The sequence below is a fragment of the Molothrus aeneus genome, chromosome 31, assembly GCF_037042795.1.
Source record: "Molothrus aeneus isolate 106 chromosome 31, BPBGC_Maene_1.0, whole genome shotgun sequence".
Lineage (NCBI taxonomy): Eukaryota > Metazoa > Chordata > Aves > Passeriformes > Icteridae > Molothrus > Molothrus aeneus.
This window is the reverse complement of record NC_089676.1, coordinates 179,928-200,164: the sequence shown is the minus strand read 5'-3', so window position 1 is coordinate 200,164 and position 20,237 is coordinate 179,928. Positions and strand designations below refer to the sequence as shown.

The 20,237-nt window shown below is 44.7% G+C and overlaps 1 protein-coding gene across 4 annotated transcripts; it reads left to right on the top strand.

Annotated features, from left to right (window-relative positions):
- The first annotated feature begins 1,631 nt into the window (after positions 1-1,631).
- HORMAD1 (HORMA domain containing 1) lies at positions 1,632-19,770 on the top strand. Of its 4 annotated transcripts, none has more exons than XM_066568230.1 (15): positions 1,632-1,799; positions 2,231-2,323; positions 2,436-2,487; positions 2,787-2,931; positions 3,229-3,292; positions 5,157-5,193; positions 5,546-5,566; positions 5,665-5,691; positions 6,257-6,324; positions 8,569-8,720; positions 9,917-10,173; positions 10,595-10,658; positions 14,316-14,383; positions 15,063-15,146; positions 17,882-19,770. In XM_066568230.1, the coding sequence occupies exons 3-15, from the start codon at positions 2,455-2,457 to the stop codon at positions 17,960-17,962; spliced, it is 1,101 nt and encodes a 366-aa protein (XP_066424327.1). In that variant the 5' UTR covers positions 1,632-1,799; positions 2,231-2,323; positions 2,436-2,454; the 3' UTR covers positions 17,963-19,770. The 4 variants fall into 4 exon arrangements, with proteins under 4 accessions (XP_066424327.1, XP_066424326.1, XP_066424329.1 ...); XM_066568229.1 differs by having other exon boundaries at positions 1,632-1,802; XM_066568231.1 differs by lacking the exon at positions 1,632-1,799 and adding an exon at positions 1,879-1,960.
- Positions 19,771-20,237: the final 467 nt, after the last annotated feature.

Here is a 20,237-nt window from a genome sequence, read left to right as displayed (position 1 = left end):
TAAACATTTATGCATAGTAATTTTTTTTTCCCAAACTAGTTTACATATTCCAAGAATTTTTTAGCATGGCTCCTCCTGGGGTCCACCTTTTTAGAGCATGCATATTCCTTGGCTGTGGTTTTAGTCCATTAGTTCATTATCATATTATCTATTCTTATTATCTATTATTCTTAGTCCATTTAGTCCATATCATCACCTTCAGTTTTGGGCCTTGGCCTATATTTTCTTCAGACACTAAATGCTGATTGTGAAAAACAGCAATCACTTGTTTTTAAAATTTTAAGTTTAATTGTAATAAAATGGTTATAAAAATAGGAATACAATTAGAGTAATAAAAAATTGGACAATTAGGATTAGGACAACACAAGATGTGAAAAATGGCAATCACTTGTTTTTAAAATGTTAAAAGTTTAATAGTAAAAAAATGGTTATAAAAATAGCAATATAATTAGAGTAATAAAAATTTGGACAATTTGGATTAGGACAATACAAGACAATCAAATCAAAGAGTTACAGACATTCTGGGTACCTTTTTCTGGGTAAAATAAGCCTGAAAAAGGACCCACGTTAACAGAGGATTAACCCTTAAAAACAATAACCTGTTACATATTCATACACCTCATACATGATGCATAAATTCCATTCAAACACAGGATTCTGTCTGGGCAGTGTCAACTTCTTCCTCTGAATCCTGACAGTGTCTCCAGGGCTGAGCGAGGCAGGATAAAGTTCATTTCTTCTGATAATGGAGCAATAAATTCTCTTTCTCGGAAAGATTTGGGTGTCCCGTGGCTGCCACCAGTGTGAGCACCTCATTCCTTTCTTCAAAAAGTGTCTTTCTATTTTAACATTAGGTTATAACCTAAAACTATATTTAACACACTACTTAAGAAAATACAGCATAACTTTCTAACAGAAAACATATAATATTCATTTTAATATTTGCAAAAGCCAATAATAAAATACACATTTTCACACTGATAATTAGAATATCAATAGCAGGGTCCTCCTCCTATGTTCACTGGATGTTATCCCATCCAAGCAGGCATTTTAACACAAGCATAGGTATTTTATTATTATATGTAAGCTTAATTAACAACAGAAATAAAACCCATACCTTTATAACAAAGTTATTTTAACATCACATATATAGAATCCATTTGAATATTTGCGAAAAGCCAATATTATAACGTGTATCTATAACACGAGGGAATGGCTGGAGCTGTGTCAGCGAGGTTTAAATTGGATTATCAGGAAAGGTTCTTCCCCCAGAAGGGGATGGCGCTGACCCAAAGCTGCCAAAGCTCCAGAAGCGTTTGGACAACGCCCTCAGGGTGGGGTTTTTGGGGTGTCAGTACAGGACCAGCGATTAAAAATTAAAAAGAAAATCTTTGTAATTCCGTCACAGCCGCCCAGTGCATTCCACAACCCCGACCCCTCACGGCCGGGCCGGGGCGGGGCGGGGCGGGGCTGCGCATGCGCGGTGCGCGCGGCGCCGGCTGAGGGCGAGCCCCGCCCCCTGCGTTTGCGCACGGCCCCGCGGCGGAGCCCGCTGAGGGCGAGGGCGGGAAAAGGTGCCCTGAGGGTGAGGGTGGGCGGTTCTGTCATCTCCTTTCCTTCAACTCCCTTCCTTCATCTCCCTTCTTTCATCTCCCTTCTCTCTCCTCACATTCTCCTGTAATTTTTCTTCGATTTCCTCTCAACTCACCCACACCTCATCTCCGAGTTTTGTTGCCCGCCGCCCCGCGCTACTCTGCAGTGTTGTGTCTTCGCGCCTGCCTCAGTTTCCCTCGAATCAGGTGGTGGTTTCTGAGCTGAGGCTGAGGGGGGCGGCTCCTTCCTCACAGGCTACCTCGGCCCTGTGCTGCCATGGCGGGGTTTATAGAGGATTGCTGAGGGGATCTCGGTGCCTTTCGTGATCCAGCCCTCATTTCTAACTTGGGGAAGGTGTTTTCCTCAGGTGTGGGTGAATTTGTTATTCCTGAGCTGGGGGGAAAGTTTGTGTGGAGTCACGCTCAGGGTGGTGAGGGTTCTGTTTCTCCCATGTTCATTTAAATTACAGATGAAAACAACTCAAATCTGGGGGTGTTTGAAATGTGTGGAGAATTTTCATAAGGCCCTTTGAAAATCCTGTAGGTTGGGCCCTAGTTAGTACTGAAGAGAACTGCCTTTGGATGTTCATATTTCATAGAAGTACAGATAGAAATGTTCTAATTATTGCGTCCTGTAGGCTCAGGGGAGGCCTGTGCTGCTGTGAAAATCAAGAATCTGATACTGGGGATGATTAGAGGAGCCATCCTGCTCTGTTTTGTGAAAAACACAGGTTTGTTTGAGCTGGTGAATTGTGCAGGAGGTGTTTGTAAATCCAGGCAATGCCCTGGAGAGCTGCAGCCCTTTTCCTTATCCAGGTGCTAATGCAGGTATTTCATTGACAGGTACAGGAACCTCTGCAGAATGGCAACTGCTCAGAAGCAAAAGAATTCTGTGGTATGGTTTTGTTTGTGTGTTTCAGCACAATCATGGGGAAAATGGGGGAGTTTTGGCTGGAACAGTGCACCCAGGTGCTGTGTGATATTTCTTAATGTGAAAATAGCAGGGTAATTGAGTCTTTTAATTATGAATAAAGGATAGATATAAAAAAGTTACAGAAAAATAATCTGGACTTTGTTGTCATGCACTTGGTAGAAACCAGCTGTGTCCTACAAATACTGTAACACCAAGTGTCAGGAATGTGCTTAACTTTCTAAATCACAAAAAATGAATTGATTTCTTGCTGTGATTCTCAGAGTGCAGTTGTATTTCCCAAGAAAATCGCCACGGAGCAGCAATCCCTGATGCTGGTGAAGAGGCTCCTGGCAGTGGCAGTGTCCTGCATCACATACCTGAGGGGGATCTTCCCTGAAAGTGCCTATGGGACCAGATACATGGATGGTAAGGGATAATTGACAAAAACTGTTCTCATGGAGTTGTTTTTAAAGGCACCTGATCTTTTTAATGAATGGATGCCATTTTGGTGCATGTTATGGAAACTTCACATATGAATTAATTTAATTTTGGTAATATTTTGTTCAAAAATTTGTTAATATTGTTGCTACTAGCTCAGCATTAAAGCTAAGCTCATGCTTGTCAGTAATTTTAGTCTCTTCTTGATACGTGCTCTGAGGCAATGAACTTTTCATTGCACTTTGTCCTGAGTAAATCTGTGTGTATTTTTTTGGTTTTTTTGAGATGTTTGTGTCAAAATTCTGCGAGAAGACAAAAACTCTCCAGGCTCTACCCAGCTGGTGAAATGGTAGGTTGATTGCAGCACACAGGTAAGACTTCCTCAGCAGCTCAATGCTCAGAGGTTCCTTCCTGCTTGTTTGCAGATAAAGGTGAAAACTTCTGTCCCACATGTGTGTCACAGATTTAACAATGGAGTTTTCAGCTCAGGGCTTAGGAGAGCACAAATCTCTGTTTGCAGAGTGACTATATTTAATATTTACTAAAGAAATACTAAAGATCTTACACTATATATTTGTATACCTCATTCCTCTGGGTGCTCATGAGCACTCAAGGGTGCACAGAAATGCAAAAGTCTAAAAGCAGTTCCTCTCTAGTTGATCAGGAGACTCAAAGCCACCATTTTGCATCTTTATATTTAAAGATCTCACTCACAGATTTTTTTAAGAGTGTTCAAAGGCAGAGCTGTGCCTGCCAGTGCCATTCTCCCTGTTTGAGCAGTGCCACACCTGGCTGGGATTGGCACCTGGCTGGGATTGGCACTGCAGCTGCTTTTTCTGCTTTTCTTCCTGCTCACAATAGCTCTGAATTCTGTTCCAGGTGCCCTCCTTGCTTTTTAGAAACCTCTGTAAGCCTTAGTTACGTATTCCTGTATTTTGTTACCTCCACAAAGGTTCTTTTCCCTTTTCCCCACTCATCCAAAGTGTGGGAGGGATGCTGCCTTCATCCCTGGCAGTGCTGAGGGGTTGGGATTTTGGGACAAGGATATTTGAGATATTCTGATATTCCACGTGGAGGGTGAAGCTTCACACCAGATTTATTTAGCTGAAGATACTGAATGTTACAAAAATTAGAGAAAATACACCAAAAAAAAAAAAAAAACCCACACAAGAGAAATGTGAGCTGCACTTAGCAAAGCTTGAGGGCTGAGAGTTGATGTTAGAGTGGAATCAGCCCTGTGCTGTCACACGGTGAGGGAGGGGAAAGGCTGGAATTTCCTCCTGGATCTTGCCTGGCTGAGGAGATGGAAGGGGCAGCCCAGCTCTCCTTCCCCTGCCAGCAGCAGGACAGGCTCCCTGCTTTGGAGGGAAGGGCTGTGGGACCTCTTGGAGTGGCCTTTTGTTCACACCAAACCCGATTTTTATTTGTTGGCTGTAATTGAAAGGAACATCAGGAATAAAAACAGGGTAAGTTTTGATTCCCTGCTTGGGTCCTGTACAAAAAGGAAATGGCAACACCTAAATAAAAGCCAGAACTCCTTTGTGCTTCAGCAGTGTTGCTGTTCAGCTGAATTACTGATTTATGACAAAATCATGGAATGCTTTGGCTTGGAGGGGACCTCGAAGCTTCCTCCAACCCTGTGCCATGGACACCTGCAATTAGACCAAGCTGCTGCCCTGATTAATGAATACATGTGTTGGAAGGTGTTTGAAGCATTACAGTATGTTCTTACTGATCAATGACTTACCTCCAGATTGTATTTCCAATGGATTTACCTCCAGATTGTATTTCCAATGGATTTACCTCCAGATTGTATTTCCAATGGATTTACCTCCAGATTGTATTTTAAATTGATTTACCTCCAGATTGTATTTTAAATTGATTTACCTCCAGATTGTATTTCCAATGGATTTACCTCCAGATTGTATTTTTAATGGATTTACCTCCAGATTGTATTTTCAATTGATTTACCTCCAGATTGTATTTTCAATGGATTTACCTCCAGATTGTATTTTAAATTACTCTTTCAAGAGCTTGGGCTGATTTGGTGTTACACAGCTTGTATCACTGCTAAGAAGGTAGAATGATGGCTAAGTGTTATTTATTGCTCTAATACAGTAAAAGTAAACACAAAAATTTCATTTTTTTGGTGCTATTAGTGAGAAACAAATGAAAATTAGCAGTAGCTGGCCAATGTTGTTTGGTTTTTGCAGGATGTTAGGATGCTATGATGCCTTGCAGAAGAAATACGTAAGTGCTCCAGTCTCATTTCAGTTGCATTGAGGTGTTGATTTCAGTCTGCCCAGGGAGCAGCTGAGCTCAGTCAGCTGCAGTGTGGGATGCACAAACATTGCTGCACCAAATTCTTGTAAACAGCAGCACAGAAAGCCAGAGGGAGATCTGTGGGTGTTTTCTTCTGCAGCTGAATCCTCTCCTCCACAGGAGAGGAGTGAAGAGGAAGAAGTTTTTCTTCCAACAGGCCTTAGCTGCCTGTGTTGGATTCCAGAGCTAGAGAAAAGCACTTTGGGCAGCACAAATGGGCAATGAAATATATTTAATGTTCTTTTTGTTTTTTTGTTCTCTCTGTTTATGTTCCTGGCAGCTGAGACAGATTGTCCTAGCAGTGAGTATCTCTGAAAGGCAGGGACATGTTTTTAGGGATATTCTTTGAGGAATGTGTAGTTCTCATTGTGATTCCTCTATTTTTCTTCCAAACCCCAGGTTTATACCCAGACAGAAGATCCTCAGGTAAATCTGCTGGAATATCTCACTGGTGATAGTATGGATACAGTGAAATGTGGCTACAGGCAGGAATATTTAACATGCACAGCAATAAAAAAGAGCATTTTGAAATAGCAGGGGTAAAAATGACTGGGGTCAGTGGGAATTGCCATGCATGGAATTGCTTTTGGGTATTCTCAGGCTGTGCAAGAAACCAAAAAATCACTGCAGAGTGAAATGTCCCATCCTGACTCTGCCTGACAAATTTGTGGACCCTGGAAAACCCAAACCCACTGGGTGTCACCACCAGTGCTCCATTTTCATAGCTGTTGAAACTGGAATATTTTATGCTAAAAACTTCAGCTGATTTTCAAAATATTTGATCATGGTGATTGCTGGAAAGGAATCATCATTTTTATTAAGTTTGAAACAGTTTTGTGCATTTTTACTGTCAATTGTTGGAGGGTTAGGAAGCTGTATTCAGCACATGGGAGTTGGGCTGTAGTTATTCCTTCAGAGGTGGATAGATCAGTGAGCAGAGCTGCAGCAGGATGTTCAGGATTCATTTGATAATTCCTGGCTTTGTTTGCAGGCAGTCACAGAGTGTTACCACTTCAAGTTCAAGTACACCCACAATGGGCCACTCCTGGATTTTGGCAGGTACAGCCCTGGGACTGCTCCATGTCCCTTGGACACCCCTGAATGTCACAGCTCTGCATTTGATCTGTTTGCTTTTGAAATTCTGCATCTTGAGACTTAATTTTATCAACATACTTACTAAAATACTATTAATAATTTTGTTGAATTATGCTCCTAATTTTAATATCCACCCAGCAGATGATGCTCAGTGTCAGAGTCTGATACTCTGAGGATATTTGAGATATTCATGTGTAGGGGGTGAAGCTTCACACCAGATTGAATTATCTGAAGATACTGAATGTTACTGGAATTCCTCATTTAGCAGAAATTATAGAAAATACACCCAAAACCCAATAGAAATGTAACTTGTGATGCACAACTCAGTCATGGTGGAATTTCCATTGCTGAGATAAGAACATTGGGCATCCCCAGCCATGGGGAGGGGATTCCTGGGTTGAAAATGCAAAAGGGCAGGTTTGGGCTGCATGTCCAGGGGAGATTCCTCCTGGCAGGGTGGGCAGGCCCTGGCACAGGTGCCCAGAGCAGCTGGGGCTGCCCTGGATCCCTGGCAGTGCCCAAGGCCAGGCTGGAGCCACCTGGGATGGTGGCAGGGGTGGGATGGGATTTATGTTTCCACCCTAATAACTGGTGATTCTATGAAGCTGCTCCAGTCAATTCCTCTCTTCTTCAGAATTCCTTTGTTTGTTTTTAGTTTTTACACTTTTGGGCCAAGCCATAGCTTCCCTTCCCCTGTATCAATCTGGCAAACTCAAGGAGACATTCAGGAGTTTTTAATGACCTGGGGGAGAAGCACTGGCCCCAGCAGTTCCCATTCAACCCCAGCAGTTTGTCTAAAATGGGGACACAGCCCTGCTCCCCACATCTTCTCCAGACCCTTTTCCACCATGCTGGAAAGACCCCAACCCTAAAATAAAAGCCCCAAAAAACCATCCTAAAAACCCCAATGTTTTGCTCAGTCACAGCTACAGAGAAATGGCTTATTTTAAGACAAGTAATTGAAATATAGTTAATTCAAACTCCTCCCAGCTTCCCTCCTGCATAAAATGCTCCTTAAAATAGAAAAGGAATACCAGGGGATAGGTGCCCTGCTCTGCAGGTGCTCAGGTGTGAGGAGCTGGGAAACAGAGGGAGAGGTTCTGGCATTGAGCTGGGATTTGGGTCAACTTCTGGTGGATTGGGAGCATGGAAATGTTGGACCTGGATGCCAAGAATCACTTGAGCACCAGGTTTGTTATCATTACCAATTGTGGGAAATAGATCTGTAGAAAATTTTCAATGTTGAGGAGACATTTAGAGTGCCTAAATGTTTCTAAATTTGCAATGTTGAGGAAATATTTAGAGAGCCTAAATGTGCTCAATGTTGAGGAAACTTCAAGAGTGCCTTTATTTAAGGGAAAGCACATAGGTAGGGCTTCCCAGAAGTGGGGCTTTCACAAGTACCTCCTTTTGTCTTTCAGTATTTCCTTTGGGTATTTAGGCACTGTGTGATGTAGGATGGAGCAGTTGGTGCCAGCTGCTGATCCCTGAACTCTCCTATGTCCCTGGCTCAGGCTTTGATCTCCCAAGGGACAGAGAAGGTGCAGGGTTAGGAACTGCAGTGCTCAATCTCAGACCTCAGGCAATAAAATGTTTGTGAACAAACAGAGAGTGAAAGTGCTCACTCTGTATCAAAATTGGCTGGGATCTACCAATATAGCCTGAGCTTGTGTGGCCCTTGCTGCTGAACCAAGCAGTGGCAAGTGTGGTGTCTCACCCCAGGGACACTTTTGGCCAGCTGGGAGCTGCAGCCCAGGCCTGCAGGAGCTCTGGTGCTCCTCAGGTTTCCCTCTGTGGAGAAGCTTTGAGGCGATGGTGAAGGAAAGGAGTCGGTTCTGATGCAGGGTTTGGATCAGAGCTTTATTCTGGCCCTCAGGCCTCTGAATGCAGCACCAGCTCCAACAGAACTCCCTGAGCCCGTGGCTGCTGCTCCTTTAACCCCGGGGAGAGGGGCAGGGAAGGGGCAGGGAGCCACCAAGCAGGGACAGGAGGGGAGGGACAAGGGACAAAGGACACCTGGATGGCCCAATGCCCCCCAGGGGTTTGAGTCTGGATTCCTTCTGGAATGCCAGGAATGACAGACAGTGCTGGGAGGGGAAAGGAGAGGTGGCTGACACCCCTGGCAGGGAATTATCAGGGGAGAGTTCTGGGGGTAAACCCTGAAATCACAACCCAACAAAACCTCCCATGGCTGCTGTGTGCTTTCAGCAGGGACAAGAAGTCCGAGTGCCCCATCAGCTGTGCTGACACCAAGAAGGCCAGCATCCTCCTGATCCGCAAGATCTACATCCTGATGCAGAACCTGAGCCCCCTGCCCAGCGACGTCTGCCTCACCATGAAACTCCTCTACTACGATGAGGGTGTGCTCAAAAACCCCTTGGCCAGGAGCTCTTCCCCTGGCAGGATGAGAAGCCTCAGCTTCTCCATGTTTGCTCCTCTGCAATGTGGTCTGGAGATTGTTTATCCAAACATTTGAATTGTTTTTAATGAATGACCAATCACAGCCAGCTGTGTCAGACTCCCTGAGTCAGTCGGGGGTTTTTATTATTAATTCTTTTCTAGACTTCTGATGTATCCTTTTTCTTTCTTTAGTATAGTTTTAGAATGTAATATAATGCATGGTATATAATGCATGGTATATAATGCATGGTATATAATGCATGGTATATAATGCATGGTATATAATGCATGGTATATAATGCATGGTATATAATGCATGGTATATAATGCATGGTATATAATGCATGGTATATAATGCATACTATATAATGAAGATTATATAATATAAGATGATAATATAATATATATACAATATTATATATTATATAATGTGTAACATAATACATTATATATTATATAATATATTGTATATAATATATATTTTATTATATACAATGTATTATATAATATATAATATAATAATAATAATCAGCCTTCTGAGAACATGGAGTCAAATACTCACTTTCACCTCGTCCTGGGGACATCGCAACACCCCAAGGGGACACTGCCATGTCACCCTGATTGATCAGGCTGTGCAAAGCAAGCCAAACAAAGGCATTTTCCAGTTTTCAGTGGATAGATAATCTTGGTGGTTGCTGGGACTTGCTCAGTGAGGTTGTTTCATGTGTGGCTGTTCCTCAGGACAGGTTGAATCCCAAGGGGAGGGGATGTGATCTCACTGCAGGGACACAATCCTGGCACTGACTTCACTGCATTTGGCTGGGGTTTAAAACACTTGGAGTTTCCCAGAGTATGTCAGGCTATAGCATAATTTCCCAGCCTGGAGACTGTCCAAATACCTGGCTCTGCTTTCTGAGTGAGTTACTGCCTTACAATGACAAATCAGAGCTTCTGTTTTCCCTCTCTGTATCTACAACCTCTTCCAAAGAGCTTTACCAGGGCTTTGCCTGTTGTGCTTCATTTATCCAAACTGAATATTGAATACTTCCCTCCCCACACACAATTTTTTGCAGTAACTCTGTATTTAAAAGAGAAAAGAGTTAAAATCAGTTTTGCAAGAACAGATTTCATTCTCCCCCATTTAATTTCTCTGCAGTTACCCCCCCTGATTACCAACCCCCAGGGTTCAAGGAGGCCAAGGACGAGGGGCTGCTGTTTAAGGAGGAGCCCATGTACCTGAACGTGGGGGAAGTGCCAACGCCTTTTCACCTGCTCAAACTGAAAATTACAACCGAGAAACAGCGCATGGAGAATGTTGATAAGAGCATCCTAAAGCAGGGACAGACTGCTGAGCCTCTCCAGGTGTGTGGGCTGAGCAGAGGTGACCCACAGGAGGAGAGCCAGCACATGAATGTAAGAGCACAGACTTGCTTTTGGGTGGCTTTTTGAATTTTTTTGTGGTGTATCATCTAGAAAAAGTCCATTTTTGTTTCACTGTGTGTAAGCCATAACCCCCTCTATTTTCAGACATGCTTAAGGAAGACAATATGTCTTAAATTAATTTTTTCCCCTAATTTTACTGCTCCACTTTGCAGCCTGGCACTGTTCAAGCAATGCTGTGCACAAGGAGCAGCAGAGGCACAGCTCATGCCATGGGGACACTGCCATGTGTCCCAGCACAGGGCACAGATGGAACCTCACCCTGCCATGTCATAATCAGTTATTTCAGTTTATTCCACCACAAATCCATCTCAAAAGTGTGTCCTAAATCATCTGAGTGGAAACTTCTTCCTTGTGTGGCTGCAGCCAGTGACACACCTGTTTCTTAATCTAGGAGGATCCTGTCTTGGATAATCAAGTGGAAGATGAGAATCATGTGAATATTTCAGAAGCTCGAGGTAATGTTTGATGTTTTACATTATATTGTTTTTACATTATATTGTTTTTACATTATATTGTTTTTACATTATATTGTTTTTGCATTATATTGTTTTTGCACTATATTGTTTTTGCACTATATTGTTTTTGCACTATATTGTTTTTGCACTATATTGTTTTTGCACTATATTGTTTTTGCACTATATTGTTTTTGCACTATATTGTTTTTGCACTATATTATTTTTGCACGATATATTTTTATTATTTTATATTATTTTTATTATTTTATATTATTTTTATTATATATTTATTATATTTTATATTAGTCTTATATTATTTTATATTTATTTATTCTATTTTATTATTATATTAAACTTTTGTATAAGAGTCTTCATTAGAATATATTTTTATAAGATATTTTTGTTAAATGATATAATAATTTTTCTATTTTTCAAACCCCTCAATTTTCTATATTCAATTTTTCATTATTTCCTTCACATATATGATTGTGCCTTCATTTTCTATCAGGGCTTTATTCTTTAAAGCACTTGGTGAACAAATGTTAACATGTTAACGCATGGCTAACATGTTTTCATGTTACTGTTCAAAATTCTGATCTTCTGTTCCATTTTATCAGCTAAGCTAAATTGAATGGGGTTTATATTTAGAAATAAATTTTATTTGCTTTTTCTACTCTTTTTTTACTAATAATTACCGAGTTATTTAGTTTGTAATAATATTTAGTTTGCACATTAAGCTCAAAGAGGTTTTGTACTGTTGAGCTCATTACTGCAGACTTGGGAAGCAGAATTCTCTGTGCAAAAACCAGTGCTCTGGGTCTGTTTATTTGTTGTGGGGTTTTTTTGTTTAATTTCAGCTTTTTGAGCTTCAATCCCACTTTTAGCCACCATTTTCCCTGCACTAGCCCAGAACCCCACACAGCCCGGGGCTCTTTGTGCTGTGCTGGTGCCGGTGCAGCACCTGCAGAGGGAGCTGCTCGTGCCTCTCTTTGCTGTTCCTGCAGCGGAAACCTCACCAGAGTTTTGTTTCATGGACAGCAGCCTCACCAGAGTGTGTTTGTTTTATGAACAGAGGCCTCACCAGAGTGTGTTTGGTTTCATGGACAGAGGCCTCACCAGAGTGTGTTTGTTTTATGAACAGAGGCCTCACCAGAGTGTGTTTGGTTTATGAACAGCAGCCTCACCAGAGTGTGTTTGGTTTATGGACAGAGGCCTCACCAGAGTGTGTTTGGTTTCATGGACAGAGGCCTCACCAGAGTGTGTTTGGTTTCATGGACAGAATCCTCACCAGAGTGTGTTTGGTTTATGAACAGAGGCCTCACCAGAGTGTGTTTGGTTTATGAACAGAAGCTCACCAGAGTGTGTTTGGTTTCATGGACAGAGGCCTCACCAGAGTGTGTTTGGTTTATGAACAGAGGCCTCACCAGAGTGTGTTTGGTTTCATGGACAGAAGCCTCACCAGAGTGTGTTTTGTTTCATGGACAGAGGCCTCACCAGAGTGTGTTTTGGTTCATGAACAGAAGCTCACCAGAGTGTGTTTGGTTTATGAACAGAGGCCTCACCAGAGTGTGTTTTGGTTATGAACAGAGGCCTCACCAGAGTGTGTTTTGTTTCATGGACAGAAGCTCACCAGAGTGTGTTTTGGTTCATGAACAGAAGCTCACCAGAGTGTGTTTTGTTTCATGGACAGAAGCTCACCAGAGTGTGTTTGGTTTCATGGACAGAGGCCTCACCAGAGTGTGTTTGGTTTATGAACAGAGGCCTCACCAGAGTGTGTTTTGGTTCATGGACAGAAGCTCACCAGAGTGTGTTTTGGTTCATGAACAGAAGCTCACCAGAGTGTGTTTTGTTTCATGGACAGAAGCTCACCAGAGTGTGTTTGGTTTCATGGACAGAGGCCTCACCAGAGTGTGTTTGGTTTATGAACAGAGGCCTACCAGAGTGTGTTTTGTTTCATGGACAGAAGCTCACCAGAGTGTGTTTTGGTTTCTGAACCATTCTGTGTTTGGCTCTGCTGTTTCCAGCTGATTCCTGTGCTGCCCTTTCCCCGTGTGCTGCAGCACTTGGAGAATTGAAGGTGAACGGTTTTGGCATCATAGAATCCCAGAGTGGCTTGGGAGCACCTTAAAGCTCACCCAGTGCCACCCCTGCCATGGCAGGGCCACCTTCCATGACCCCAGTGGCTCCTGGGCACTGCCAGGGGTCCAGGGGCACCCACAGCTTCTCCTCACAGCCTGCCAGGGAACAATTCCCAATTCCCAGTGTCCCACCCATCAGGGTAAAGCCATTCCCTGTGTCCTGCCCCTCCAGGCCTTGTCCAAAGTCCCTCCCTGAGCTCTCCTTGGAGCCTTTTCTGCAGCCTGAACAACCCCAACTCTCTCAGCCTTTCCTTGTGGAGGAGCTTGAATAGGTACAAGTATTTTTGTTAGGATGAATCACACAAAAATGAATTTCCTCAAGTGTTTTTTTCCTATCACTGTAAATAAAATCTGGCAGTAAATAACTGTCCTGGCTCCTCCAGCCCTGGAAACTCCCCACTGCTGACTTTTAATCACAGCTCCAAAATGTGCACCCAATCTGTCTCCAGCTCAAAACATGAGACACCAAATTGTCCTCAGGCATCTCAGGAGCTTCCTTTTCTGATTTGAGATGAACCATCCTCTGCTTTTCCTCCTGCTTTGTGTTCACATTGCCCAGTTTAGCCCAGGGGCCTGAGGACTCAACTTTGCTGCCAAACAAACTGAAGAAGGAATTGCTGCTTGTTGATCTGCTCCTCTTGGAGAGGCTGGATAGAAGCATCCAGACAATCTGGAACCCATTTGCTGTACAGAAATGTTGGGTTTGGGGTTTTTTTTTTGAGAAGAAACATGTGCAGCTTTGCCAAACCAGCTGCCATTTCCATGCTGTTGAAAAATAATGGTGCAAATGTGTAGCAAACAGCACATGTGGATCAGAATTTTGGTCTTGACAATTCTAGTAGGCTGCAGAACTGGAATAACCACATGAAGGTGTGCCTGATTCTTCTAAAGAGTCACAAAAGTTCCAAAACCATGCAGAAATCCAGACAATTTCTTGTCCTGGGGAGTTGGCAAATGTTTCATTTACAGGAACTACGAGGCACAGGGAAAATCCATTTGTCAGCCTGGAATTCTTGTGTTGTTCCACAGCTGATGCAAGGTCACCCATTCACCATTCCCTGCTCCTGTCTGTGTCCCAGAAAAACAGCATGAATTAGGAACAGCAAAAACCTGCCTGGAGCTGCCTGTTCCCCCCTGAGGATGTGTTCCTGCAGCTGCAGGCACTGAGGGGGCTCTGGCATTGCTCTTGGCTGGGGCTGGGAGGGCAGGGCTGGCCCAGAGTGGCTTTTTCCCTGTCCTGCAGCACAAAACCAGGCTCAGGTTTGAATCAAATCCCCTCAGCAGGGCAGTGTGTGAGGGAGCTGGGGATCACAGCCACTCCTGCAGGGATCCTGCAGTGAGCTGGAGGTTGGCAGAGTTCAAGAAGAAATTCAGAGCTTGGTGGAGTTCAGGGCGTGCTCTGTAAGGAGCTGTTCCCAGCAGTTGTAAAGTGTTCTTGGAGCAGAGCTGGTGGTGTTTGCTCTGGATTGTTGGTGTGTTAACAGCTTTATTGAACTCTCCAATTCTTTCCTTCTTGCAGAAAAGAATTCAGCTCATGAAGAGGAAGCTGGAGGGATCCAGACTCCCCCTCATGTTTCTAATCCTCAGGTAGGAACACTCTGCTGTCACCTTCAGCTGTTTCTGGAGCTACTGTGCAGCTCCTTCCCTCCTCTGAGTGATTCATGGGTAATCTGCTGGAGCCTCATTTCCCACAGTCACTGTTTCCAGCAACAAAATTCCTTTACATTTCACTTCCTGGTGTTTTCCCAAACTATTCTAAAGCACTGACAAAAGGCTCTGAACTATAGCTCTCAAAACAAACAGGTGCTGGGACTGTTACTGAGTGAAAAGGGGAATGTAATTTCCATGTTAATAAACTGCCTAATGGGAATTCCACTGCTAATTCTGACAAACCAAAGCTTGTTTAAAAGTCGATTAAAACTCACAAATTCAAGTTTATAACTCAGATTATATTCCCTGCATGTAGAAATTGGTGGCATTTATACATGGAGGACTGCTTCACACAGGTCCTTAAGATTTCTTAAAACAGGAGAGCTGTAGGTAAGTGTCAGTGATTTCCTGGGTGAAACCAGCACGTGCTTCTCTCTGCCAGGGCCCTATAAAAGCTGTGATTTCCAGGGCTTATCACCATTTCAATCCCCCCCTGTTTCAGTCTGAAGTCAGGCACTGTGCAGAGCAGTGAATGCCCCACACTGAGCACTGCTGGGTGTCTCCAGGGTTTGTTTTTTGCTGCTGTAACAAGGCAAAATCAATTTTCTGATTCCAGGTTGATCATTTGACCCGTAAAACATCTGAGCTGATTGTGTCAGAGAGCAGGACAAGAAGTGGAAAGATATTCCAAAGCTGCATTGTTAGTATCAATTTTTCTTTAATTCTCATCATTTCTGTTGCAAACAGTGAATAAAACTCAGAGCTTGAATGCATTTGCTATTGACAGAATGAAACTCTCATCACTTCCTAAATTCCCATTCAATTCCAACACTGTCAAAAAGAATTCCATCCCAAGGACTTGGCAGCTGATTTGATGCAGGTAACACAGGTTGAGATAAATTCCTTAGAATTCCTTAGTTTTAGTTGATATTTAGCCAAATTTCCTGCTGGTTTGACCCATCTGTGCCAGCAGAGATCCCCAGCACAGCTCACCCAGTGCTTCCTTGTGCTTCTCCTTGGGAAACACTGGGCCAAAATGATAACCTCACCCATGTGACTGCTTCATTCCAAGAAAAATCCCTTTTTTTAACTTAAATCAGGTCAGTCTGGCAGGCAGTGCTGCTTGTGGGGACCCAAACCTTCCCACCTGGCACAGCTGGAGCAGATGTTGTGTCCAGACTGGAATTTGACCTTTGGGCCCCATGTCTGTGCTGCTCCTTCACTGACTGAGCCTGGCAGCTGCAGCTCTGGGAGCTTTTGGGGGCCTTCACCTGATATTTGGAATATTGGGAATGCTGAGAGAGGGGTAGATCCTTCTCCAAAACCTGTGGGGTGAATTTTTCTCTCTTTTTACACAAGAAACTGTTCCCTGTGAGGGTGGGGAATTCTCTGGAATTTCCAGAAAAGCTGTGGCTGCCCCTGGATCCCTGAAGTGTCCCAGGCCAGCTTGGGGCACCCTGGGACAGTGAAGGTGTCCCTGCCATGGCAGAGGTGGCACTGGATGAGCTCTAAGGTCCCTTCCTGCTTCCAACCAGTCACATTCAGTGCTTTTTGTCACTCAGTGATGTAACAAAAAAAAGAGAAGGTTGTTCTGTTTGCTCACCATCCCTGGGTGTTTTTCAAAGAGATTTTACTGAACTTAGTAATAAATTTATTAAACAAAACACAATTGCTTTAAATAACCAAAAGGACAGTGGAGCTAAAGGTTCATGGTCATCTTGGAATGGAAGCTAAAGGTTCATTGATGGAAGCTAAAGGTTCATTGACATCTTGGAATGGAAGCTAAAGGTTCATTGATGGAAGCTAAAGGTTCATGGTCATCTTGGAATGGAAGCTAAAGGTTCATTGTCATCATTGAATGGAAGCTAAAGGTTCATTGTCATCATTGAATGGAAGCTAAAGGTTCATGGTCATCTTGGAATGGAAGCTAAAGGTTCATTGTCATCATTGAATGGAAGCTAAAGGTTCATGGTCATCTTGGAATGGAAGCCAAAGGTTCATTGATGGAAGCTAAAGGTTCATGGTCATCTTGGAATGGAAGCTAAAGGTTCATGGTCATCTTGGAATGGAAGCTAAAGGTTCATTGTCATCATTGAATGGAAGCTAAAGGTTCATGGTCATCTTGGAATGGAAGCCAAAGGTTCATTGATGGAAGCTAAAGGTTCATTGTCATCTTGGAATGGAAGCTAAAGGTTCATGGTCATCTTGGAATGGAAGCTAAAGGTTCATGGTCATCTTGGAATGGAAGCTAAAGGTTCATTGATGGAAGCTAAAGGTTCATGGTCATCTTTGAATGGAAGTTAAAGGTTCATGGTCATCTTTGAATGGAAGCTAAAGGTTCATGGTCATCATTGAATGGAAGCTAAAGGTTCATGGTCATCTTGGAATGGAAGCTAAAGGTTCATTGTCATCATTGAATGGAAGCTAAAGGTTCATTGTCATCATTGAATGGAAGCTAAAGGTTCATGGTCATCTTGGAATGGAAGCCAAAGGTTCATGGTCATCTTGGAATGGAAGTTAAAGGTTCATGGTCATCTTGGAATGGAAGCTAAAGGTTCATTGATGGAAGCTAAAGGTTCATGGTCATCTTGGAATGGAAGCTAAAGGTTCATGGTCATCTTGGAATGGAAGCTAAAGGTTCATTGATGGAAGCTAAAGGTTCATGGTCATCTTTGAATGGAAGTTAAAGGTTCATGGTCATCTTGGAATGGAAGCTAAAGGTTCATGGTCATCTTGGAATGGAAGCTAAAGGTTCATGGTCATCTTGGAATGGAAGCTAAAGGTTCATTGTCATCTTGGAATGGAAGCTAAAGGTTCATGGTCATCATTGAATGGAAGTTAAAGGTTCATTGTCATCATTGAATGGAAGCTAAAGGTTCATGGTCATCTTTTCCTGGGACAGTCAGAAGCAGCAGGACTGAGCTCTCAGGGGGTTGTTGGTGCTGGGCAGCCTCTGCAGGGTGCAGAGCTGGAGTCATGGAATGGTTTGGATGGAGGGACCTTAAAGCCTGGCCAGGGTCACCTTCCACCATCCCAGGGTGCTCCCAGCCTGGCCTTGGACACTTCCAGGGATGGGGCATCCATGGAATCATCTGTGCCAGGGCCTCCCCACCTGACAGGGAAGGATTTCTCCCTTATCTCCAAGCTCAATTTCCCCTCTTTCAGTCTGAACTCACCACTCCTTGTCCTGTGCTGCAGTTCCTGCTGGCCACAGCTCCTTGCTGCAGCTGTGGCAGCAGGAAAACATCTCAGCCTTCCTCAGTGGGTCAGATCTGCCAGGAAATAGCATCCAAATGTTCCTGCAGGCCCAGCACATCTGGGCAGGCACTGGAGGGAGGCTCTGGCTGTGTCCCAGCTCTGTCCTGCTGAGGGTGGCTGTGCCCTGTGCTGGCCCCACAGAGCTCCTGTAATTCCATTCTTGGTTTTCCTTGGCAGGTGCACCAGGCTGACCCCCCCTCCAGCCAGGACGTGCTGCCCAAAAGGAGGAAGCTCAGCGAGCCCAAGGAGCAGTTTTAGTTGCCCAAAGGATGAAGCCCAAGGAGCAGTTTTAGTTGCCCAAAGGATGAAGCCCAAGGAGCAGATTTAGTTGCCCAAAGGATGAAGCCCAAGGAGCAGTTTTAGTTGCCCAAAAGGAGGAAACTCAGCAATTCCAAGGAGCAGTTTTAGTTGCCCAAAAGGAGGAAGCCCAAGGAGCAGATTTAGTTGCCCAAAGGATGAAGCTCAGCAATTCCAAGGAGCAGTTTTAGTTGCCCAAAAGGAGGAAGCTCAGCAATTCCAAGGAGCAGATTTAGTTGCCCAAAGGATGAAGCTCAGCAATTCCAAGGAGCAGATTTAGTTGCCCAAAGGATGAAGCTCAGCAATTCCAAGGAGCAGTTTTTGTAGCCCAAAGGAGGAAGCTCAGCAATTCCAAGGAGCAGTTTTAGTTGCCCAAAGGATGAAGCTCAACAATTCCAAGGAGCAGTTTTAGTTGCCCAAAGGATGAAGCCCAAGGAGCAGATTTAGTTGCCCAAAGGATGAAGTTCAGCAATTCCAAGGAGCAATTTTAGTTGCCCAAAAGGAGGAAGCTCAGTCAGCCCAAGGAGCAGATTTAGTTGCCCAAAGGAGGAAACTCAGCAATTCCAAGGGGCAATTTTAGTTGCCCAAAAGGAGGAAGCCCAAGGAGAAGCTTTAGTTGCCCAAAGGAGGAAGCTCAGCGAGCCCAAGGAGCAGTTTTAGTTGCCCAAAGGAGGAAGCTCAAGGAGCAGTTTTAGTTGCCCAAAAGGAGGAAGCTCAAGGAGCAGTTTTAGTTGCCCAAAGGATGAAGCTCAGCAATTCCAAGGAGCAGTTTTTGTAGCCCAAAGGATGAAACTCAGCAATTCCAAGGAGCAGTTTTAGTTGCCCAAAAGGAGGAAGCTCAGCAATTCCAAGGAGCAGTTTTAGTTGCCCAAAAGGAGGAAGCTCAAGGAGCAGTTTTAGTTGCCCAAAGGATGAAGCTCAGCAATTCCAAGGAGCAGTTTTTGTAGCCCAAAGGATGAAACTCAGCAATTCCAAGGAGCAGTTTTTGTAGCCTATCTCCTGCTGTCCCAAGTTCTCCACTCCTGTTTGGTTGTTCACTGTTGGTTTGAAGGATCTGTTCTGCTCCATTAGCAATCTCATGGGGATGTTTATTTTTAAGGAAGGAAAATGTCAGGAAGCCCAGCTTAAGAATTCCAGACTCCTTTTGTACAGGACCAGAAATCCTTGGATTTTTGGGGGTTTGTGGGTTGGCTCCAGGTCCTGATGGTGATGGAGGAAATTCATCCCCCAGCACAAGGTTTCCCCAGTGCCTCTGGGCTCTGGTTCTGAGCTGAGGACCTGCCTGCCCCAGAACCTCTCCGGTTCTGGGGTGATTTCCAGAGCTTTCCACAGGGCTGGGCTGTCAGTTTCAGGCTGTTACAGTTTTTGGGGTTACAGTTTTTGCTTTTCCTACCGGGACAGTTGGAGGAGTCGGATGCTTTGCATTTCTTTCAGAGCAGAAGCACCATCCTCAGGTGAAGAACGAGCTTTCTTCATGCCTTGAATTCCAGGCTCTCTGCCAGCATGCAGGAATTTCGGTATCCGCGGCTCCTCTGCTCCGTTCCAAGGAGCACCGGCAGAGCCCGGCTGTGCTCAGGACGGTTTGAGGCAGGGGTGGGACACGGTACCGAGCCCTCCTGCACCCCCGAGCCGTTCGTTCTCAGGGAACGGGAGTGAAGCCGCTCCCGCCGGCAGGGCGGGGACAGCTGAACGTTCCTTGGCGGGTTTGGCTTTGAAATGAGCAATGTCCGTTCGTCATCGCTCCTCCATTAAACGGCGTTCAGCTTTGAGCGGCGTGCTCCGTTACCGGCGGCACGGGACGGGAGCGGGGAGAGGACGGGAACGGGATGGGAGAGGGAGACGGGAGGGGAACAGGATGGGAGAGGGAGACGGGACGGGAACGGGAACGTGACACCGGGATACGGGACACGGGATGGGAGAGGGAGACGGGACGGGAACGGGAACGTGACACCGGGATACGGGACACGGGATGGGAGAGGGAGACGGGACGGGAACGGGAACGTGACACCGGGATACGGGACACGGGATGGGAGAGGGAGACGGGATGGGAACGGGACACGGGACAGGACGGGAATGGGATGGGACACGGGAATGGGACACGGGACAGGACGGGAATGGGATGGGACACGGGAATGGGACACGGGACAGGACGGGAATGGGATGGGACACGGGAAAGGGATGGGAGAAGGAGACGGGACTGGGGCGGGGACCGGACGGGAATGGGATGGGAGAGGGA

Excerpts from the sequence above, each read along its gene's own strand:
- HORMAD1 (XM_066568230.1), top strand. The coding sequence starts at position 2,455 with ATGGCAACTGCTCAGAAGCAAAAGAATTCTGTG. Across the intron at positions 5,194-5,545 it reads ATGCCTTGCAGAAGAAATAC|CTGAGACAGATTGTCCTAGC; the intron begins GTAAGTGCTCCA and ends TGTTCCTGGCAG. Across the intron at positions 6,325-8,568 it reads CCACTCCTGGATTTTGGCAG|CAGGGACAAGAAGTCCGAGT; the intron begins GTACAGCCCTGG and ends GTGTGCTTTCAG.